At 46.7% G+C, this 20156-nt stretch overlaps 1 protein-coding gene across 5 annotated transcripts in view; it reads left to right on the top strand.

The window, feature by feature from the left end:
• Window positions 1-20156, top strand: part of samd11 (sterile alpha motif domain containing 11) — a 49520-nt gene that overhangs the window by 27297 nt on the left and 2067 nt on the right. For 4 of the 5 annotated variants that reach the window (XM_046397739.1, XM_046397744.1, XM_046397742.1 and 1 more), the window contains 8 exons: window positions 1572-1664; window positions 5298-5462; window positions 10908-11061; window positions 16385-16500; window positions 16840-16918; window positions 17133-17923; window positions 18852-18985; window positions 20018-20128. In XM_046397739.1, the coding sequence (XP_046253695.1) occupies window positions 1572-1664; window positions 5298-5462; window positions 10908-11061; window positions 16385-16500; window positions 16840-16918; window positions 17133-17923; window positions 18852-18985; window positions 20018-20128 (1643 nt within the window). The remainder of the gene's footprint in view (window positions 1-1571; window positions 1665-5297; window positions 5463-10907; window positions 11062-16384; window positions 16501-16839; window positions 16919-17132; window positions 17924-18851; window positions 18986-20017; window positions 20129-20156) is intronic. The other variant, XM_046397740.1, reaches the window with a different exon arrangement.

A 20156-nucleotide genomic window follows, 5' to 3' on the forward strand; every position in this document is an offset into this window, starting at 1 on the left:
TCCCCTCCCTGTCTATCTGTAGCTTGTTATAGAGAAGAAAGAACATAAGTTTGGGTGATAGGTTAAGGGTTAAAGGTCAGACTCTCGCTTCACTCCTCTGCTGATGATTGTCCGACCGTTGCTAAGGTAACAACAAAATCAGGAGCGGTCACATGACAGAAATGGCCAAATGTTGTTTTCTTGGGTATAGCTACGAAATTGCACTGTTTTTTGTTTTTTTTTCTTGCTCCATACTGTTTACACATGCTGTGCAAATGATGAAAAATTGCTTTGTTGAAAAAGAGAGACAGAGAGAGAGAGAAAGAGAGAGAGAGAGGAACCAGCGGGGAATAAAAAAAACGCTCCCCCATCCCTAAAAATACGCACCGAGAAGTGAGAGAGAAAGTGAGAAAAAAAGAGAAAGAAGGGAAGCAGTTGCTGCTTTGGCTTGGCTGTCTGTGTGAAGGAAGAAGCAGGGCTAGAGAAAAAGCAGAGATAGAAACAGAGAAAGACAGAAAGAGAGAGAGCGATAGAGCAATGACAAACGGCTTTTTCCTTCCTGCCGGCACTGCGTGCGATGTGCTCTGCATCCCCTCCCTCTATGATTAGGCCCGTATTGATTTGAGGTGTGTTTAGGGGGTGGGAGTTGGGGGGATGGAGGGGGTGATTGGATGGGAAGGAAGAGAGGGATGAGAGGGGAGGAGAGGAGGAGGAGGATGAGGAGGAGGCTGTAGGGGGTGCTGTAATTGCACACTGCTCCTCTTTGGTGGCAGGGGAGGAGGTGGGGAGGGGGGCAAGGAGGAAAAGAAAGACAAGGAGGAGGCAGGAAGGGTGTTAATGGGAGAGGAGGTGGAGAATTCCTGATGGGAGGAGGTTTCCTGGAGGAGAGGAGAAAGAGAAGGAAGCATTTAGAGAAATAGAACGAGAAGATCAGATGTGTGTTCATGAGGGGAGGACAGCAGCACGAAGGAGGCGAGTGTCTGTTGTGAAAAACTAAAAATAAACACATGATATAGACATAATGTAGGCTGAGAGGAATTTCTCAAACAGCTGAGAGCCTCTCATGCCTCAGTCAGAAGCTTTTGTGCCAACATCTGGAAAAAGAGAAGAAAAAAGAGAGGTGAGGGAGAGGAAGAGAACAGTGATCAGTGATAACACTTGAGGACAGACTGTTGGAAAGAGACATTTGAGGAGAGACGGAGTCCTCCCTCCAATAGACAAAACACACACACAAACACACACACAAACACACACTCACTCACACACACACACACACACACACACACACGTGAATAAGTCGGGCAGATCTGTCATCCACGGCGGTGCAGGCCCCCTCTCATTTCTGACAGAACAGGCACATCTCCAGACGCCCGTGGCTTGCTTCACTCGCTCCGTTTCTCTCTTTCTCTCCACCTATCATTTTTTTCTCTTTGGCTCCTTTTTCGCCCCCTCTCTCCCAACTCTGCATTTCCAAAGCAGCCACCATGTACTCAGGTAGACGTGGAGCAGGGCGTCAGTATCAAAGCTTTAACTTTGGTCTTTTTTTACTGACTGCTCTCTCTCTGTTTGTGTGTGTGTGTGTGTGTTTACAGATGACCTCCTAGGCAAGAGGAGAAGCTTCTCTCCCAACAGCAGCAGCGAGTGTCCCTCTGACAGCAAGAAGCGCCGTAGCGTATCCCCCAAAGGTAGGACCACGCAGTGTATTCGTGTGTCGTGTTAATGACTGAGTGTTAACGTAAAAGAGGCAGGACGGAAGCTGCAGATAAAAAAAGAGGTAGAAATGAGTCGGTCTTGGTTTAGCTGTTGGTGCTCAGTGTGAGTGTGAATCTGGGAATACACACACATGCACCGACACACATGCAGACTCACACATAGTCTCACTTTCTCAACTTGCCATCTCTCTGTTAACCCATTCCTGTCTCTTACACATTTACAGTTGCATACGTGCACAGACAATAGTGAAGTCAATATAGGGTCAGTACACCCAAATTACCAAAACATAGCATTTTCTCAATAACCACGTATGGTGTGGAATCATCAAAACAGTTTTAGTTAAGGAGTTTTGTCTGTGAGATTCTGCTGCTACCACAGCAAGACGGATGCTTTGAGCAGCCAAAAAAAAGACAGTCTGTTGTGCTCAAAGCATTGAGAAAAGACATTTTAAACAGTTCTCACTAGAACTTTTTTGTCTGCTGCAGATACAGTCAATGAATACTGTGATTTGAGTGAAATGACCCTTTAACAGATGGGTTTTCAGGTCAGGTCTGCAGGTCTGCTTTCCTCCAAACACATATAGCAATATAATATCTAAATAATGTAATTTTTTAGATTATGACCCCTGCGGATTGAATACATACACTTTATTGATACCTTTTCACCTTCTGTCTATATGACATGAGAACAACAAGAACAACAGGGCCTTTCCGTAGCGCTGCCATCCGGATGCCATCCTCTATTATTCATATCTCCTTCATGCAGCGTGAGAGCAGACGCCCAGTGTGGAGCCAGCACGGCCACCAGGCCTGTCCCTCTGGGCTAATGAGGAAGACTTCCTGACTGATGCATTATACAGCAGGCAAAAACCGCAAAAACCAAGGGCAGCTCACCACACATACAGCCTCATCTCCGGAGACACCTGAACAACATACACACACACACACACACACACACTCCAACAGATCGGATAGCTCTGACCTATGAGTAAATTAAAAAAAATGATGATCAAATTCTGTGTGAAAAAACAGATAGATGAGAGTGCATTTGGATGTCAGACTGATTGTAGGGCTCAGCATGAGTCTGGTGTTGACCTTTGTCCTCTGGGTGACCTTTGACAGACAGCAACCCCGCCTGGAGTTTCTTTCTCAGTACTTATTCCTGTCCATTATAGTCTTACTTAGACACATCCCAGCTTCTGAAAGATGCATGGGTTTTTGTGGATGTGTGTGTGTGTACGTATGTGTTTATCTGTGTGCTTGTCTGTTTGTGTACTCAGGCTTGGCTTCCTTATGAGGCAAATGGGTTTGTGTGTTTTTATTTTGACTTTTTGTTCTTGTGCCTGTGCGGTTAGGTTTTCAGCTTTTAAAGCAAACCTCTGTGTACGCCTTGTATATATTGTTCCTTTGCTGTCTATTTGCATAAAGGAGACAGATGAAAAAAAAAAAAGACTGTTGGTGTGAGTAGGGTATGTGCGTGTGCAGCCTGCTGTTCAGAGAAGTGCATTTAAGCCACTTCAAAACACTGCTGATCCCGTGTCTTAACCTTGAGCTCTGTCCACGCCCAAGCCTCGACTCTGCACCTGCATGTGTGTTTCTGTACGTGTGTTACGTCTTCTTGCGCTTCTTGCGTCCTAGTTTGGCGACAGACATGATCCCTTAATGGCTAATGCAGGTGGAGAAACGGATGGAGTGAGAGAAAGAGAGGGCAGAGTTTGGATGGAGCTGGAGAGATTGGATGCCGCTGTGTAAATGATGTCTGTTTTTCTTTCTGTGTGCAAAGTCGGCACCCCCCGCTGTGTTTAGAGAGTGAGTAAACTTTAGACAGGCACAGACTAGCTGCATGCACGCACATACACACATACAAACACATACACTTGAAGACCTTGGGTGGATTAGCTGGAGCTTGGCGGTGGAGACAGAGATGCTTGCGTACTCGCTTCCTCCCCCACCACCTCCACCACCTCCACCACCTCCACCCCACCTCCGCTCCTCAGCGCCACTCCTGCTCGCCTGCCCGGGGCCAGGCTCAGGTTTCAATAAGGAGGAGGGTGGTAAAAATAACCCCTGCTTTCTTCTGCTTCTCCCTCCTCCTCCTCCTCCTCATCCTCTTTCTCTCTCCTCTAACTCCCTAACCGCCTCCCTGTATCCCCCACCACCCTTACCTTAGATCATGTTACTATTGACAGAGAGGGGGAGGAGGGAGGTCAGAGAGAGATTAAGTGTGGGGACTGACAGCTAGACAGATATCATACACCACATCATCTTCACAACACAGCCAAGCAGTGCTATACGACAGACATATACACAGGAAGCTGAGCACCATTCTTTATTCTTTTGGGTGTGTTTTTTTGGTATTATGCATTAAAAACAGTCAAAATACAGCACTGCTGAGTTCATACTTTGGTCAGGTACAGACCATTAACAATACATGGCTGCATATGTGTAACATCACCCAAAGAGGTTTCCCATCCACCAGTGCCCTTGTCTTTAGACTGATCTATGTACAAACATGTTTCCTCGCTCCTGATCATCAGAAATATGCAAGATAGATGACGTGTAAATTTAATTCTCTCTGACTATTTGCTCTGTGTTTACCATGGACATGTGTCCTGATGTTTTTTGCGCAGCTTAAAGTTGAAGTCAGTGGTGGCTCCTTCTCAATAGCTACGAGACATGTCTACTATGTGATACGCCCTCAAAATGGTTAGGATTAGAGTCTAACTACTTGGTTTGGGTTAGGGAAAGTGTCGGTGTGTTGTGTAGTAAGGTGCAGTCTGCAAGACTGCTGCTGGACCCATCCCAAAACTGATGCATTTATTAGAAGTTGATATATTTATTTTTAACTGTGAAACTATTTGCAGAACAGCCTCAGAATTAGTTTCAAAACAATGTTTTAGATCACATGAGTAAAAAAAAAAATTTACTCAAGTTTTTAGAAACTTGAATGAATGAACTTTAGTCAGCGGATTTTCCTTTACTTGGATGATACTGGTACTGGTACAGATACTCAGTTCTGCTGAGTACTTGCTCAGATTTAGTAGATACTTCAGATCGCTGACTTTAATTAAAATCTAGTGGTTAGTATAGGGTCTGAACAGACAACAAGTGTTCACACTTGTTGCTGGGCTGCAGTGAGTAAGCTGTCCATTCAAAAAAAGTTGGACTTAAATGTAATTTGGGGTATTGAACTATAAATTTTCAAAATCAGTGACCTCTGGCCGCCGTTTGAAGCGGCCTGGTAAATTTGACGCGACTATGTGCTTGAGGCAAAATCCTCACAATTGTGACTGACGTGGATATGAATGTGGATGAAAACATAAGGTCAGTCATGTGCTGGAAATATTCTGTGTGGAACATTAATAGCAAGTTAACAACCTGATAGATTCCACAGTTTAGACTATGTGCTTTATCTTTTCCTTTAACTTACCTCACTCCAAGAGAGCCCTGCACAAGAATTCCTATGTGCCTGGACTGTTTGTTTGTCCACAAATGGTAAATAAAAATCTTGAATCGTGAATCTTCAAGTTAGTATTTATCCCCTAATGAGTGGATGTTGACAGTTTCTGAGTGGTCCTAATATAAATGATTTCCTCCTCTCTTCAGAGAACTCCCAGAGCCCAGCGGTGGAGGCAGGCAGCAGCCACGGCCACATGAGCCCTGAGGAGCACTACAGGCGCATGATGTCAGCGCTCAGCGAGCAAGGATCCTATGAGGAGCAGCAGCAACGGATCTACCAGCTGGCGAGCAGCATGGGTCTGCAAGGCCACGGTCAGTCCACAGACTCTCTGTTTGTATATATGTCGATCATCCCTCCTGCTGTCATCATACTGGCTCTCAAATATCTGCAGTGCACTCAGATTTATCATGTTACACCGTATACCTTAGTACTTGCTTGACTTTTACATCAAGAATAGCATTTCCTGCTCTGCCAGTGAGAACTGACTCATGAAAACTTTAGAGTTACATTTAAGAAACTTGAAACTACTTCCCCCAAAAAAACAAAAAAAACACTTCTTCTATCACCTGTCACTTAGTCGCTGAGATGGAGATGCAGTCCTGCTTTGTAACCCCAGAGTATAGCACTGTGTTCAGGGTACCACGTGTTGGTACCAAAGTGTGCCGCACTGCTGCTGTTGAAAAACCCCAGCCACAAAGATGGCTGACATTTCTATTTGCAGTGCTTGCCCACCCAGTGTCAAAGTGTCACTCAGAGTGATTTCTGACCACCATGGCTCTCCGTTGTTAACAACACCCACAAACCATCGCATGCATCAACGTCACGATTGATCCGAGAGCTCTCATTGGCTGCCTGCCAGCCCTCTAAATCTCCCAACACTCTGGAAACCACCAGAGTGTCCCAGTTTTTCTCAGTTTCTACAGACACATAAAATTTACTGGTTTTAGCTTAAGAGAGTAGTTTGATAGGGAAAAAGGAAAATGAGAAAAGTTGCTTTGTGTGGTTTTTATAAGTGGGCTTTATATTCATTTCACTATGCCTGCTGTTAAATGTTAGCCTTTTTCTCACATTTTTGTAAAGAATGTAACTTTAAGTCCTACCAGCCTTTATGAGCTCTGATCTCAGTAGCATAAATCCAATCGATGCCCTGGCCGAATTGTAGTTTGAGCTACTTTTATTTTTATTTGATTAGTAATGATTTTTAATTGCTGGCTGCAAATCAAGGGGGCGAAGCCTATAAACGCTTTAATTGCCTTCTCCCCGTGTCTTAGCGGGAGTTAGAAGCGAGAGGCAGTGCATTGTGGGGGTTTTATGGCCCTGGGTGCAGCCTGATCGCTGGCTTCCTTTCCCAGAAGCCTTGCTGGTATGAGGCAGACGCTCTGGCACAATACAGACACTCTCGCCCCCTTCCTTCACTTCCACATTCCAAATCGTTTGATAGTTTCCACACTATCCCTTATTTTGCACACGTGCGTTCTTCTTCCAAGCTGCACTTAAAAAGCTTTCTATGTGCAGAAGGAGAAAATGGGAATAGAAGTACAAAAAAAACCTGAGGAGAGAGGAAATGAGGGGGGAACAGAGAGGCGGGAAGAGGGAATAAATAACCTCTCCCAGCGCAAGGAAAAAATCAAAAACAAGTTTACAGTTTATTAATGATGCACAGGACACACGCTTTAAAAGTAATTAGCATTTTACAAACACAACTTCATGGTAAGATATCCTCACAGCGACGTTTGTGTGCACATCCTCTGTTGTGTATGCATGCGTCAGATCCTCTAAGCGGATGATGAGTCGTGGGCATCGCAAGCTTTGCCAGAACTCCCTGACAGCCAAGCCTTTGGTGTGGCTAATATTCCTTTTCTTCCACACCTGGCAACTTACCACGTCTATCCCACCAACCGCTTACATGTTTATGTAGAAGACTTTTTATAACACTACCTTCACGTCTTCCCATTCTCCAATTAAGAGTTGGAGCTTGTTAAGAAGCTGACACTCTCAGATAAAAACAGGCTAGTAGGTGGGACAGAGGGGCGACTGTTCTGTCTCTTGAGAGGCAGACACGAATCACTTCAGTGAGAGCTCCTTGACATTGACCTGGTCTCCAATGGGGGCCCCCTGTGACCCCCACCTCCCTCCCTCTTGGGCCCCCACCATCACCACCATCGCGCTCATACATCTAACTCAAGCACTGCTTTCATTCCCTCTCCTCCTCCACCACCTCCTCCTTTTCTTTACCCCAACCTCCAGCTTTCCCTTTAGCCTTGGTCCCCGCAGAGCATCCTTTCATGTGTTTGAAGTGTAGGGCACAGAAAATTAAAGTGTGTGTGTAGGAAAGAGGCAGGGGTGAGGAGGAACTCTGCGTGCTTGTGTGTGGATGTGTGCATGAATGTGTAGGTGCAAGGTGTTGTTTGAGAGGTTCTCTCTGGACTTGATGGGTAAAAGAAGAGTAGGGAAGCGGAGAAGAGGGGGCTGAAAAAGGGGGGTGGAGGTGGAGGGGTTGCAGGGTTGGAAAAATGGCCAGGAGGGCTTTCCCTCCCTCTTCATATGATGAAAGGAGAGTGAGGGAGAGAGAAAAGAAAGAGAGGTGGGGGTAGAGATACAGATGAAAGTGAAGGGAGGTGTGGAGTGGAAGGTGTGTGCTTCTGTTTTGTCTCCTGCACTTTAGTCTGATTTGAAACATGAAGCTGTAGACAACATCTCTTTATCATCATCATCATCATCCTCATCATCCCAAAGAGCCTGAAAACTCCATCTCCATGACTGGCCAGAGCAACATTCAGTGCGACAAACTTGCCACATATTTTCCACTCGTTGAATATCTCTTCCTGAAAAGATACTAAATTTTCTGGTGTACAGTGTGCTTTAGCGGATGGATGTTGGCTTTTGTGTACCTGCCAGCCTACCAAATCCATAACTAGGCTGGCCAAGCTGTATCAGTGCAATGCTCCTCTGCATTCTCACACCGAGGAAAAACCCGGCTTAAGCAAGGGGATTTAGGCCCAACTCCAGGAACGATGGCAGGGTGAAAAATGGGATGACACAAAAGAGGGATAAGTGGGATGGGTCCAAGAGGTAAACTGAGACCTCCCAAAATAACTCATGTAAAGGGATGACGTGTGTGCGTGTGTGTGTGTTTGTGTGTCCTCAATTAGGACTCCAATTTGCAGTTGGAGGGGTTCTCCCCTTGTGTTCCAGCAGCTGCAACAGGAAGAGTTTTAGAGGGGGGGAAATTCTGAATCTGAGTAGCTGCTATGTACACACACACACACACACACACACACACACACACACACACTGAAGGGTAGAGCCCCAGGTGACCCTTGCCTGTCTCAGTTCACATGAAAGAGAATGACAGAGAGAGAGTGAGGGGGTAGTGTTGAAGCTTTACAAACATGGACTGGATAAAAAGAGAATTGAATAAGAGGGGAAACAGAAACCATAGCAGGCAGAAAATTATTAGAATAAGTTTGGATTTCCGCAGTTTTATACAGCTTGTGTTGTCTGGGTTTAAAGAATCACTCAAATGATTGTACATCATCGCAGTCAGGACCCGCCTTGCTGTCGCTGATGACTTGGATTTGAGATTTTTTAAGCATCACATTCATATTATTTTACACTAAACTTAATACAAGAAGAAAATGAAGAATGATGAAGATTTAGCCAGTAATGTTAAATCATGAAAAAAATGAAAAAAGTTCACAGTTTGTTTTAGGTCAGTGGTGTTTAGTTGGATAGACTAATAATCTCAGAATTTCTCTTTCTTAGTCAGTCAGTTTACTAATCACAGTATAACTCTGTGGAAACAGTAAAAAGTTTTTTTAAAAAAAATGTAAAAATCCAGAGAAAGTGTTCTCAGAGGAGCTGGGCGAGTCTAGTGAAAGATGCTATTGAGTTGCATTATGGGAAATATAGGTTCCGGTGTTTTTAGAACTTGACTCTAATTAAGGTTTGCAGTCTAAAGTTGGCTTCTTCATATTTTGGTTGCAATATGGTCAGGATATTTCTGGCTCCATAACATTTGATTTTGACCTTTCCTTTTAAAGACCTGTCACTTGGAAGTCCCCAAACGTTATGAAAGTGCAGTTCTAAATTGCTGGAATAACCCTTTATTCACCCAGTCATACAAAATAGTTGGTGTGACCAGAGGAAACTCACAGAGGTCAACTCTTCCGCCCTGTCACCATGTATACAAGTGCACGACATACTGTGTGTGTGTGTGTGTGTGTGTGTGTGTGTGTGTGTGTGTGTGTGTGTGCACTCTGGGGCTCCAGTTCCCTCTGATCCCTCCCTTATCTCTCACCCCCCCATACACACACCCCACCCCACATACACACACATAAGCACTCCACATACACACACACACCCTTGTCTGCCGCCAACCGAGTCCCCTGCGGCCCGGCGCAGCAAACAGATCGATACACCGGAGCTAGGCCGCATTAATATCTGTCGCTTCACCCCCCCACCTCGGCGCCCGCTCAACTGCTTTAGCACACACACTCATGCACACAGCACAGACACACAGAAACACACACGCAAGCACCTAAATCACAGAGACGCACACAAACACACGTCACACCCGTACTGGCGGCGGAAATGGCCCCCAGCTCCCGAGGGATCTGTCTAATTAAAAAAGAGGGGGCGGAGTGGGGGTGAGGAGGCGGAGACGAGCGGTGAGAAAGGATAGATAGATTGAGGCAGGGAGAGGGAGGAGAGGGAGAGAGAGAAAGAGCAGGATGGATTTTTCTCTCATTAGAAGCCATGTCTCCTGGTGTGGCCTGGCCTGGCTGATAATGATGAGGCCTCCTCTCCTACGAGGATGAGAGACAACTCGGCTTGCTGGGAGAGGGAGAGATGGGGAAAGGGGATGAGCGGAGAGAGAGGTGGATAGAGGTGAGCGGTGGAGGGCAGAAGGTGGAGAGAAAGGGCAGGCAGAGATATAAGGAGAAGTCATCATGGCGGTGGAGGTGGGGAAGGATAAAAATGGCTACGCGCCCAATGTGTGAAGTCGCTTTTTGCTCACTGATACGAAAACACACTGGTCATTATTTGTGTACAAAACATCATAATGAGTGCCGTTTCTCCAGCTTTTTCATCTTTCCTCTTCCACCTCTTTACTTTATTAGCTCGAAACTGGTCAGCCCAGTTCCAAAGCGTGACAGATGGAGTTGAGTGTTATATACTAATTTCATACGCCCCTGCCAAAACATTTCCTTTATCCATGTTCAGTTTGTGTGTCTTCATGTGCCCTTGTGACTGTGTGGATGTAACACAGGGAATAGCAAAAGCCTAACAGTCAGTTTTCAGTATTAACATGGACCAAACTGAGTGGAGTCATTTTTTATGAGCTATCTGCATACTTAGCACTTACATCCATCATTACAGAAGAATAAGCAACTTTAAAGTATGCTTCACTCTTGCTATTTTGCCCCGAGAACTTAAATTCTGTTATCTTGCAGGTGCATCACTCTTCAAACAAACCATCCACTCTAAGCTGATGAAATGTATAGTCAGTAGGATTTTCTGTTGTCTGTTTTCCATGCAAAGTGATAGCATGTGTGTGAGCAGCTGGATACTAAATTTGTTTTTATCTCCCCTCTCTCCGCCTCTATTCTTGCCTCCTCTCTGCTGTTTTCTGTCTTTTTCCTCTTTTTTGCCTCAATTATTAATCCTTCATCATCTTTGTCATGTCAACTCTATCTTCCCATCTCTCTCCTCCTTTCGGCTTCCCCTGTTTTGCCCTTTCCCTCATTATTCAGACATGTTGCGTGCTCGCCAGGAGGCGTTGGCTGCGGTGGTGAGGAATCCAGCGGCCTTAGAAGCCCACCTTCCCTCTGCGGGCAGCTCCTCTTCATCCAGTCAGAGACGCAAACAAGGTCTGCCGCAGCACCGGGATGCACATTACACCGACAGGTGAGAAACGGATGCACAACACACACTTGCATCCAAACCAAATCTCTGCATCAGCTTGGTCATTGCAAGATGTTGAAAATGCATTCCTGCCCTGCTTGCGACCAGCATTATTCATCATTAATGAAGCCCAACAACCACATCCTCCACGCATACATACATGCTGCATAAGAGGCCCCAGTTGATGTGAGCCCATGTAAATGTGGAAATCACACTGGAACAATGTTCTGATTCTTTAGAAAAAATCTTGTCAGCAAGAGAGATAATCACCTGCCAGTATGCATCACCACACCAGGGCTCCTTTCAATCCTTCCACCAATTCCTAGCTTCCCCAGCAAGATCTAATTTCATATTTGGCTTTGTCAATGTGCCGCAGTTCACGTTTGAGAGTGTGTGTGTGTGTGTGTGTGTGTGTGTGTGTGTGTGTGTGAATGTGAATATATGCGCATCTCCACATACATGGCTACACTAAGGATCCAATAACCTCTTGGCTACCACTGTGGAGCTGCACGCCTGCATCCCCGGCTCTTCCTCCCTCCTCTCCCCCCAGCACTGGCCCCGGCGCCTCCCAAACAAAGCCAGGGGCAGCGGGAGTGGGCGGGTAATTGCTTGTCGATTATTTATGTGGCGCGGAGAGAGGCGGGGGATCGATAATGGGCCGGCGGTGCGGCAGTAGGGGGGAGAGCGTGTGTGTGTGTGTGTGTGAAAGACAGAGAAGGGGATGGTGAGGCGTAGGGGTGGGGATATAAGCAGGAAGCAGGGCGGTCAGGCGCTGTGTGGTGCAGCTCTGGGATGTTGTGGGGGTGTATATCTGTGTGTGTGTGTGTACGTGTGTACGTACGTATGTGTGTGTGTTGAGGGAGCACTGATTGTTCGTGTGTGTTTGTTTGTTCCATTTTTCAAGCTGGCAGTCTGTATGCGTGCTCATCTGTGCGGATTGAATTTGGGTTTGTTTGTGTGAATATGTCTGCTGATTTGTGTGTGTGTGTGTGTGTGTGTGTGAGGCCAGTAGTGCGGTGTGAATGTAGTCAGTGAGCCGCGGCTGTTCTCCGACAGCACACAGAGTAATTAGCCACACAGGACCAGGGAGAGTTAACTAGACTTCACCCTCCCTTCCTCCATCCATTTCTACCTCACGCCGACCCCCCTCTACCACCCCTCTTTCCTCTTTAACTCTTTCACTCTCAGTATTTGGAGTGAATAAAAGAGGCTTAATGACAAAAATATGTTGAAGAGCCCCTTCCATCACTTGTGCTATTGTTTGAAAGGGGCCTGTAAGATGTTTCACCTGTACATACTCAGATGCCCATTCACTATAAGGACAAAAGTAAAAGTGGACACATATGTTTGGGCTGGGCTGTTTCTGTGCTTCAAAATGATAGGGCCCATGTCAATAAAGACATGGATTTCCCAACTCTCAAGAACTTGACTGACATCATAGAGCCCCAACCACATCCATCATCTTTGGGATGAACTAAATGGCAGACTATATGCCAGGTCTTATTGCCCAACATCAGAGCCCAGCCTCATTCATGCTCTTGTGGCTCAGTGGCACCAATCAAAAGAGTATAGGCTGTTATAGCAGCATATTAATGCCCAATATTTTTGGTTATATAGTCAACATGTGTTTCTAAAGGTAAGACTGTACCAACCCTCACATAAAATATAGAGAACCTGCAAAAAAGAGACAGGGGGAGAAAATAAAAACATCTGAGAGTGGAATCATTGTAAAGTGAAGAGAAAATTAAAATCAAGATAATTGGCGAGAAAAAGCAAAAAACAGGCTGAAATTGTGAGTAAGCAATGGATGCTCTCCCCTTCTCTTCCCCTCTCTAACTCTCCGTGGCTCACCTTTCCATCGACCCCTCATCATTGATTATCTGGGGCCCATTAGGGCCCATTGTTAAAAACAAATCATTAGGGCCGCTCGATGGGCTTAGAGCCTGGCGCTCCATTTGTCTGGCCTTAAATGGCACTAAGCTCACCAAGCATCTGCAAGGCAAATAAGGGAGGGATGGAGAGAAGCAAAGAGAGAGGGAGAGCGAGAGAGAGAGAGAGAGAGAAAACGTGGGCTTAAAATGGGGATGAAGAGAGAGAAGCAAAAGAGAAGAAGAGAGGAGATGGCGGCAGGACGAAGTGACGGAGAGAGAGTTATGAACCAAAATAGGGAGTGAGGAGATCGAGAGAGTGTGAGATGGGGGAAGGGATGGAGGGAGGGAGCGAGATAGAGGGCAAGAGACAGAGAGAGAGCGAGAGCGAGCGTGGAGGGAGCCTCATCCATTTTAATGAGCTTCCTGTGTAAATGTGTTCCTGCGGAGAAGGAGCCGAGGGCGGCCGCGCGGCGCTCCTAATCCCCCCACGCTCCCGTCATTAAGGGCAGCCCTGTCACACACACACACACATGCACGTGCGCACACACACACAGGCGCACATACGCACATACACTGCCAGGGCTGCTGCGGGACGGGACTGCTGTCGCCACTGTGACAGGTCGTCACACACCAGTGAATTCCCCAGGAGCCACTGGCCTCACTGCAGCGAGAGAGAGAGAAAGGGGGAGAGAGGGAGGGGGGGAGCATCCAGTCATACAGCTTTGCTTGATTATTATTGGCCCACCTTGCATTTGTGAATCTGCCTGTTTTGTCTCATGCAAAACTAGGTGAGTGTTTTTGCCTTGTCTTTTTATAGCATGTTAGCGGTTTGCCAACAAAATGCACAGACAGGCCTGAAAGAACACACACACGCACGCACGCACACACACAGACACACAGTTGTGTTTACATCACTTTTGGGGACATTACAGACTTACATTCATTTCCTGGAGGCTTAACCACCACCTAACCATAACAATAAACATGACTTGCCTAATCCTAACCTTAACCTCAATCTAACCCTAAAGAAGGAAGTCTTCACCCTAATATTTAATGATTTACGATTATGGGACTTGTGTTTTGTCCCCATATGTGAGGTGGGTCCTAACAATGTGACTGTGTAAACAGATTTTTGTCCCCACAACTACTGGAATATGCGTCCACATACACACACGCACACACACGCACACACAGAGCCCCAGAGCAAAACGACTAATGTCTGCCACTCCTCCCTTAAAATTGCCTCCTATAAACCGAGGGAGAGATGAAGGAAGGGAGTGGAGGGGAGTGTCAAACACACACTCTTTCTCTCCTTTTCTCTCTCCGTCTCTCTCTCTTTCTTTCTCTCCGTCTCTCTCACTCCCCGTGATTAGGCCTAATTATGGTGGCGCAGACGCCTGGCAGCCCCAGTCATGCAGCTTTAATTGACCGTTATTCATCTGCGGGCTAACGCTAGGCAAGGGTAGGCGGTGCAAGGAGAGGGGAATAAAGAGAGGGAATATCAGAAAGGGTGGGGGGCGGTCGGGGGGGTTGAGATTTTGGCATGCCTGAGCCATGGCGGGGCTGGATGGGAGTTTTGCGGGCGCCTCGGCGTACCCTGGTGGAACTGCGCGTCGCAAGGCTAATTGCTAGCCCCGAGGGATTAGGCCAGGTGATTACACACTGGGCGGTGTAATTACATAAGCAGCGGCTAGCAAGGCCCCGGCTCGCGGCTCCGGGGTCACGCGCCGCAGCCCTCGCCCAAGATTAATTGGAGCTGCCACTGGAGTGCGAGGCACCGCCGGAGAGAGCGGTTATACGATTAGCATTAACATTTCAGCGGCGGAGGCGATCGATGAATGGTTTTCACCCCCCCTCCACACCGCCACTACCATCCTCTCAGTACTGGCTCCAACTCCCGCCCCCCCGCCAATCTCATCTCCTCGCTCTTATATGCATGCCCTCCCTCCTTGCAGATCCTCTTTCTCTCTCTCCCTCTTTCTCCCTTTCCTTCAGCATTTACTGAGGCAGGAGACATGCAGGCGCTAGCTAATTTGAACGCGTTTGCAAAACAATATTTGCGGTTGCATGCGTCCCAGTGTTGGTTTTGATTTTTTGTTGTTTTCTTCAGCTTGTTTCCCCATGTATGCTTTTGTGTGGCGGCAGTTGCGCACTGCTGAGCTCTGATTAGTGTGATAGCAGCAGCTCAGGAGGAGAGAAACGAGAGACAGGAGTGGGAAGAGGAGAGGTGTGGGTAGGAAGCTTAAGAGTGAGCTAAGGAAAGGCTTTGGAAACAGCTGTGGTTTGAGACGTCAAGCAGGAAGAGAGTATCATCATCATCATCATCATCACCCACTCCTGGCTTGAAGTCTCACACAATCTGACACTTTGAAAGGGTCAAAGTGCAGATGCCTCACTCTTCTGACAACTTTTTTTTTCCATCAGCTTCTTCAAAGCCCATGAAGGTGTGCACAAAACTAGGAGAAAAAACAGAGACATGGGGCAGAGTGAGAGTGGAAGAAAAGTAGGAGAGAAACTAAAAGAAATACAGAGGCAACACAAGGCAAGAAGAGACAGGACGAGATGGAGTGATGCAGGGAGGGGGATACATAGGGGTGAAAAAATAAAAGTGGAGGAAAAGAAAGAAGCAAACAAGACATTTTCAGAGGTCGTTGAAAAGCAGAGAGAAGTGACTATAGAGCAGAAAAAAGATGGGTAAGCCAGAACAAGAGGTAGAGAGAGAGCGAGAGAGATAGAGAGAGGGAGGGAGAAAGGTGAGAGGTGCCTTTCCCCCCTCAAGCAGGACAAAAGACCAAGGCCAATAATGGAGAGGCCTTTTCAGAAGCTGAGGTTGCGGGACGCTCCATCTTTTCACAGGTTTCAATGCAACCCAGAGAGTGAGAGGGAGAGAGGGAGGGAAACAGGGTGAAGGGCATAAAAAAGGGAGAGAAGAGAGGAGGGATGAGTGTTAATTAGAAGGTCCTTCAGCCCGTGGCCCCGGTCAAGACGAAGGGGCCGCCCCAGCTGTCGGAGCATGACACACTGGCATTGTGCATTCAGCCCTCATTATGTGTGTGAGTGTAGAGTGGTGTTTGTGTGTGTGTGTGAGGCGGCAGGGGAAGGAAAGGCTGCAGTCCAGGGTACAGCAATGGCCAGCGGCGCTTGCTGCGGCGTGACAAGACTGATGAGGCACTGGGGCGACACGGGGGCCTCTGGTGCTCCACTGATAAAAATACACTGCATTCATTGGTGTGGCAGGATACACACACGCATGAAAACAGTTGAGACGTACTGGGAGCAGAGAAAAACACAAAATGATAGAAAACTATTCTTAAAACTATTCTTTTAAAGTAGGGAATCATACATTATACGTCCGTCAACTCCTAATGCTTTCATCAGTTTCATAGCCATTTTAAAGCATCCACTGAAATCCGCATTGAGCTTAAAAATGCTGTCTTTTTGTATTGTGTCCACAGAGAACTGTCCCACCCTCCTCCCCTACTGTCCCCTCCAACTGCGCCTCACATCGCCTTAGGATCTCACCTGCGGCCTCATTTCCTGGGCATGCCCTCAGCTCTTTGCCAGGCTCCTGGTGAGTAATCAGTCATGCAAAGACTAAACAGACAATACCAACGCACAGCACTGATGGGCACGTATATAGTATGCATGGCATGTATGTGTATTTGGTAAAAAATGTTCCACAGTTCTTTACCACATCAGATACAATTGAAAAGGTAAGGTAGTTGGAGGGGATATATTATTATTACATTATTTTTCAAAGAACATTTTGCAGTAAACAGACAGATCACGTAGAGCTGTTCTCTTTCTGAATACCACTCGTCCAACATGTCTGTTTTTTTAAGTCAAACATTTGCAAGCCTTTTTAAACATCTGCTAACAGGTGTGCATTTTATTGCTGTCTCTGTCACAGGTTACGGTTTCCTTCAACCAGCTCAAGCTGAGATCTTTGCTCGGCAACAGGAGATGTTGAGGAAGCAGAATCTGGCCAGGTATGTGTGTGTTGTCATCCTGTTACAGTATGCAATATTAGTGTAATTATGGCAGCCATATATAATGGTAAATAAGGACAGCCAACACTAAAGAGTGGTTTGAAAGTGGGAATTGTTTGGTTTCAATGTACAACCGGACTAGCAGTGTTGTAAATGAGAAATATCTTAAAATGTTAAACATTTGTTAAAATCGCTATGTGTTTCACCGCTTCAGACTTGAGATGTCAGCAGAGCTGCTTAGACAGAAAGAATTGGAAAGTCTCCACCAGCGACAGCAGCAGCAGCAGCGTCTTCTGGGATCTGACCACCTGGGAGCTCTACCTCCTGGCCTTCCCCATGACCATCCAGCCCTGCGTAGCCTCCACGACATCCCAGAGAGCCACCCCCTCCGCGAAGAACTGGTCCGCCGCTCAAATGCAATGCTGGTTCTTCGCCATGGCACTGCTACTCCCCTCCTAACCCTCAACCACCAGCAGCAACAACCTGGGGCGCCCTCCACACCCAAAGACACCCAGGCGCAAAGCTCCTCTGCTGGACCAGATGCCGACTCCAGGAAGGCCCCCCACAGGGGCCCCCAGACACAGCCCCGTCCTGGGGATCACGCAGGAGGAGGAGAGGACAGAGGAAGGGAGGGAAACAGGGAGGTGCAGGATGAGGAGATGAAGGACTCAGATAGCGACACTGAGATGTGTGAAGAGAGGCAGGACAGTGTCAGTGCCAAGTCCAGCAGAAAACCCAGGGACAGGGAAAGAGACGGGGGTAAAGAGACTAGCAGCAAGGGAGTGTGTGACAATGCCAAGGAGACTGGAGAGACCTCAGGCAGGCTGAGCGCCCCTTGCAGTTCAGCAGGTACAGAGTCACCCAGTCGCCACCTCTTCACCCCTGGACTGGGCAAGGCTGATGTCAAGTATCACCTGCCACCAGGGTTCCTGCCCCCGCTGCCTGCTCTTCACGCTCAGTCGTTGCCCTTTGGATTCCCCTACGCCAACCCCTACTTTCACACGGGTGAGAGACTCAGACACACACACACACACACACACACGTAAGGCTGAAGGACCGCATGTGAAACCTATTAGCATCAGTCTCTGAGTGCGTGTCTCCAGTGTGTAGACCTCTGCGTCTTAGGGGCCCTGGCTCTGACCCTGCTGTGACCCTCATGCACACCACCAGCAGCACAGCCACGTGGCCAGAGTGGGGGGAGGCAGGGGTTACTGGTCCACAAACATACTGTGCGCGCACACGCACACACACACACACACACACACACACACACACACACTTCTCCGTACGCACAATTAGACAGCTGCAACCAGAGCATTTATTTCTGCAAACATCAGGAAAGTGCTTAGGAACAGTAAATAAACTTTATTCTGTTGTTATGTAAATTCCCACCATGCGAAGTTTCGTAACATAAGATTAAAATCAATTCAGTAGAGCGACAACTATTTGTTGATTTATCTGTAAATCACAGCAAAAAGTCGTAGTTACTTCAGGGTTTACTATTTGTGAAGTAAAGCTCTCAAATGTTGACTGGTTCCACCTTCACAATGCGACGATTTGTAGCTTTTCACTGTTTTATATCACTGCACACTGAGTAACTTTGCGTTTTGGACTGCTGGTCACAAAAAACTAAAGAATGATCGAATGAGAAATTCTTATGGGCAGTTTTCACTGTTTTCTAACATTTTACACAATAAACTACCAATAAAGTTAACCTAATTCATAGATTACCTGATAATGAAAGTAACTGTTACTTAGATTACTGACCCAGTTTCACATGAATAACTAATCATTATGTGTCTCAAAGCTTGCTGTTGTCAGGCTCTGCTTCACTAAAAAACGTGAAATAGCAGCAAGCTCCTCAGTCTACATAGCAGCTTTGTACCCAGTGTTTATATTGACACATCATTTTCACCCACTGCTGCTCTTTCAGGCTCTGTGGGAGGTCTTTTCATGGATGGGGAGGACTCAGCCACAGCAAACCCTGTGGAGGACATCAGCAAGTGGAGTGTGGAGGACGTGTGTGGCTTCATAAGCAGTTTGGCTGGGTGTGCTGAATACACACAGGTGAGGACACGGGGAGAAGGATGGGAGGGAGAGGGAGAAAGAGAGAGAGAGAGAGAGAGAGAGAGAGAGAGAGAGGAGGGGATGGAGGCCCGGGGCAGGCACTACTACTAACCACAGAAGAAGAATAGTGACCAAGATATTAAACATACCGCAGCACCACTGTAGAATTTTCACAGCGTCTCGTTACATTTAAGTAGATGCGCTAAACCTACGCAGCAGTTTTATCGTGTTTACTATGAATGTGTGTGGACGCATGAATGGTCATGCTCACAGTCTCAGCCATATCTGTGGGCTTTGTGTAGTAGTTTGTGTGAATTAAATGTGCATTTGTGTGTATAGTCATATTTTGTTCCAAAATGAAATATCCAGCATTTGAGAAAATTTAACCAATTTTAATGAAAGAGAGTTTTTAAGGGTCTTAAAACAATATTCATGATATGTACTGATGTGTAAGGAGTTAATTGTCACTGTAATCTTTCTGGCTGTGGTGTGAAATGATTCCTTCCTAATGTGACTCCAACGTGAAAGATTGGGCAAAATCTGTAACTCTTGTTTCATGCAAAAATAACTTGTGAAGTTCAGCTGAAACTAATATGAGGCCTCAACTGTCTGAGTCAGCTGAATCAAGGGGTTGAAATACAATCTCCTTGTACAAAATTCCTTCTTGTTAGCTTCAGATGAACTTCAAAAATCGTTTTTGCGTGGTGCAAGACTGTGAAATTTGTCCCTCTCGTTTCTTTGAAGTCACACGATGCAGGGTGGGCGGGAGGAAGGATTCCAGTGACCAATAACACTCACAGTACATATTGGTGTGTGGATATTGTTTTAACAGTTGGACAACTTTTTACGTCTGTATGTTAAAAAAAAAAAGTTAAATAAATTCAGCTTTTTTTTTCTCAAAATGGGTATGTAACATTTTGGAATAGCGCCATTGTTTTGTAGCTTGTGTGAATGAAAGTGTAGGTTTGTGTGTGTGTGTGTGTGTGTGTGTATTTGTCGGGGCTGTGGCTGAAGCGGCTGTGTCTCCGCCAGGTGTTTCGGGAGCAGGCCATTGATGGAGAAACATTACCGCTGCTCACTGAGGAGCACCTGCTCAACACAATGGGATTAAAGCTGGGGCCTGCGCTCAAGATCCGCTCACAGGTACACACACCACAGACCTGCGTGTGTG

The sequence above is a fragment of the Scatophagus argus genome, chromosome 8, assembly GCF_020382885.2.
Source record: "Scatophagus argus isolate fScaArg1 chromosome 8, fScaArg1.pri, whole genome shotgun sequence".
Lineage (NCBI taxonomy): Eukaryota > Metazoa > Chordata > Actinopteri > Scatophagidae > Scatophagus > Scatophagus argus.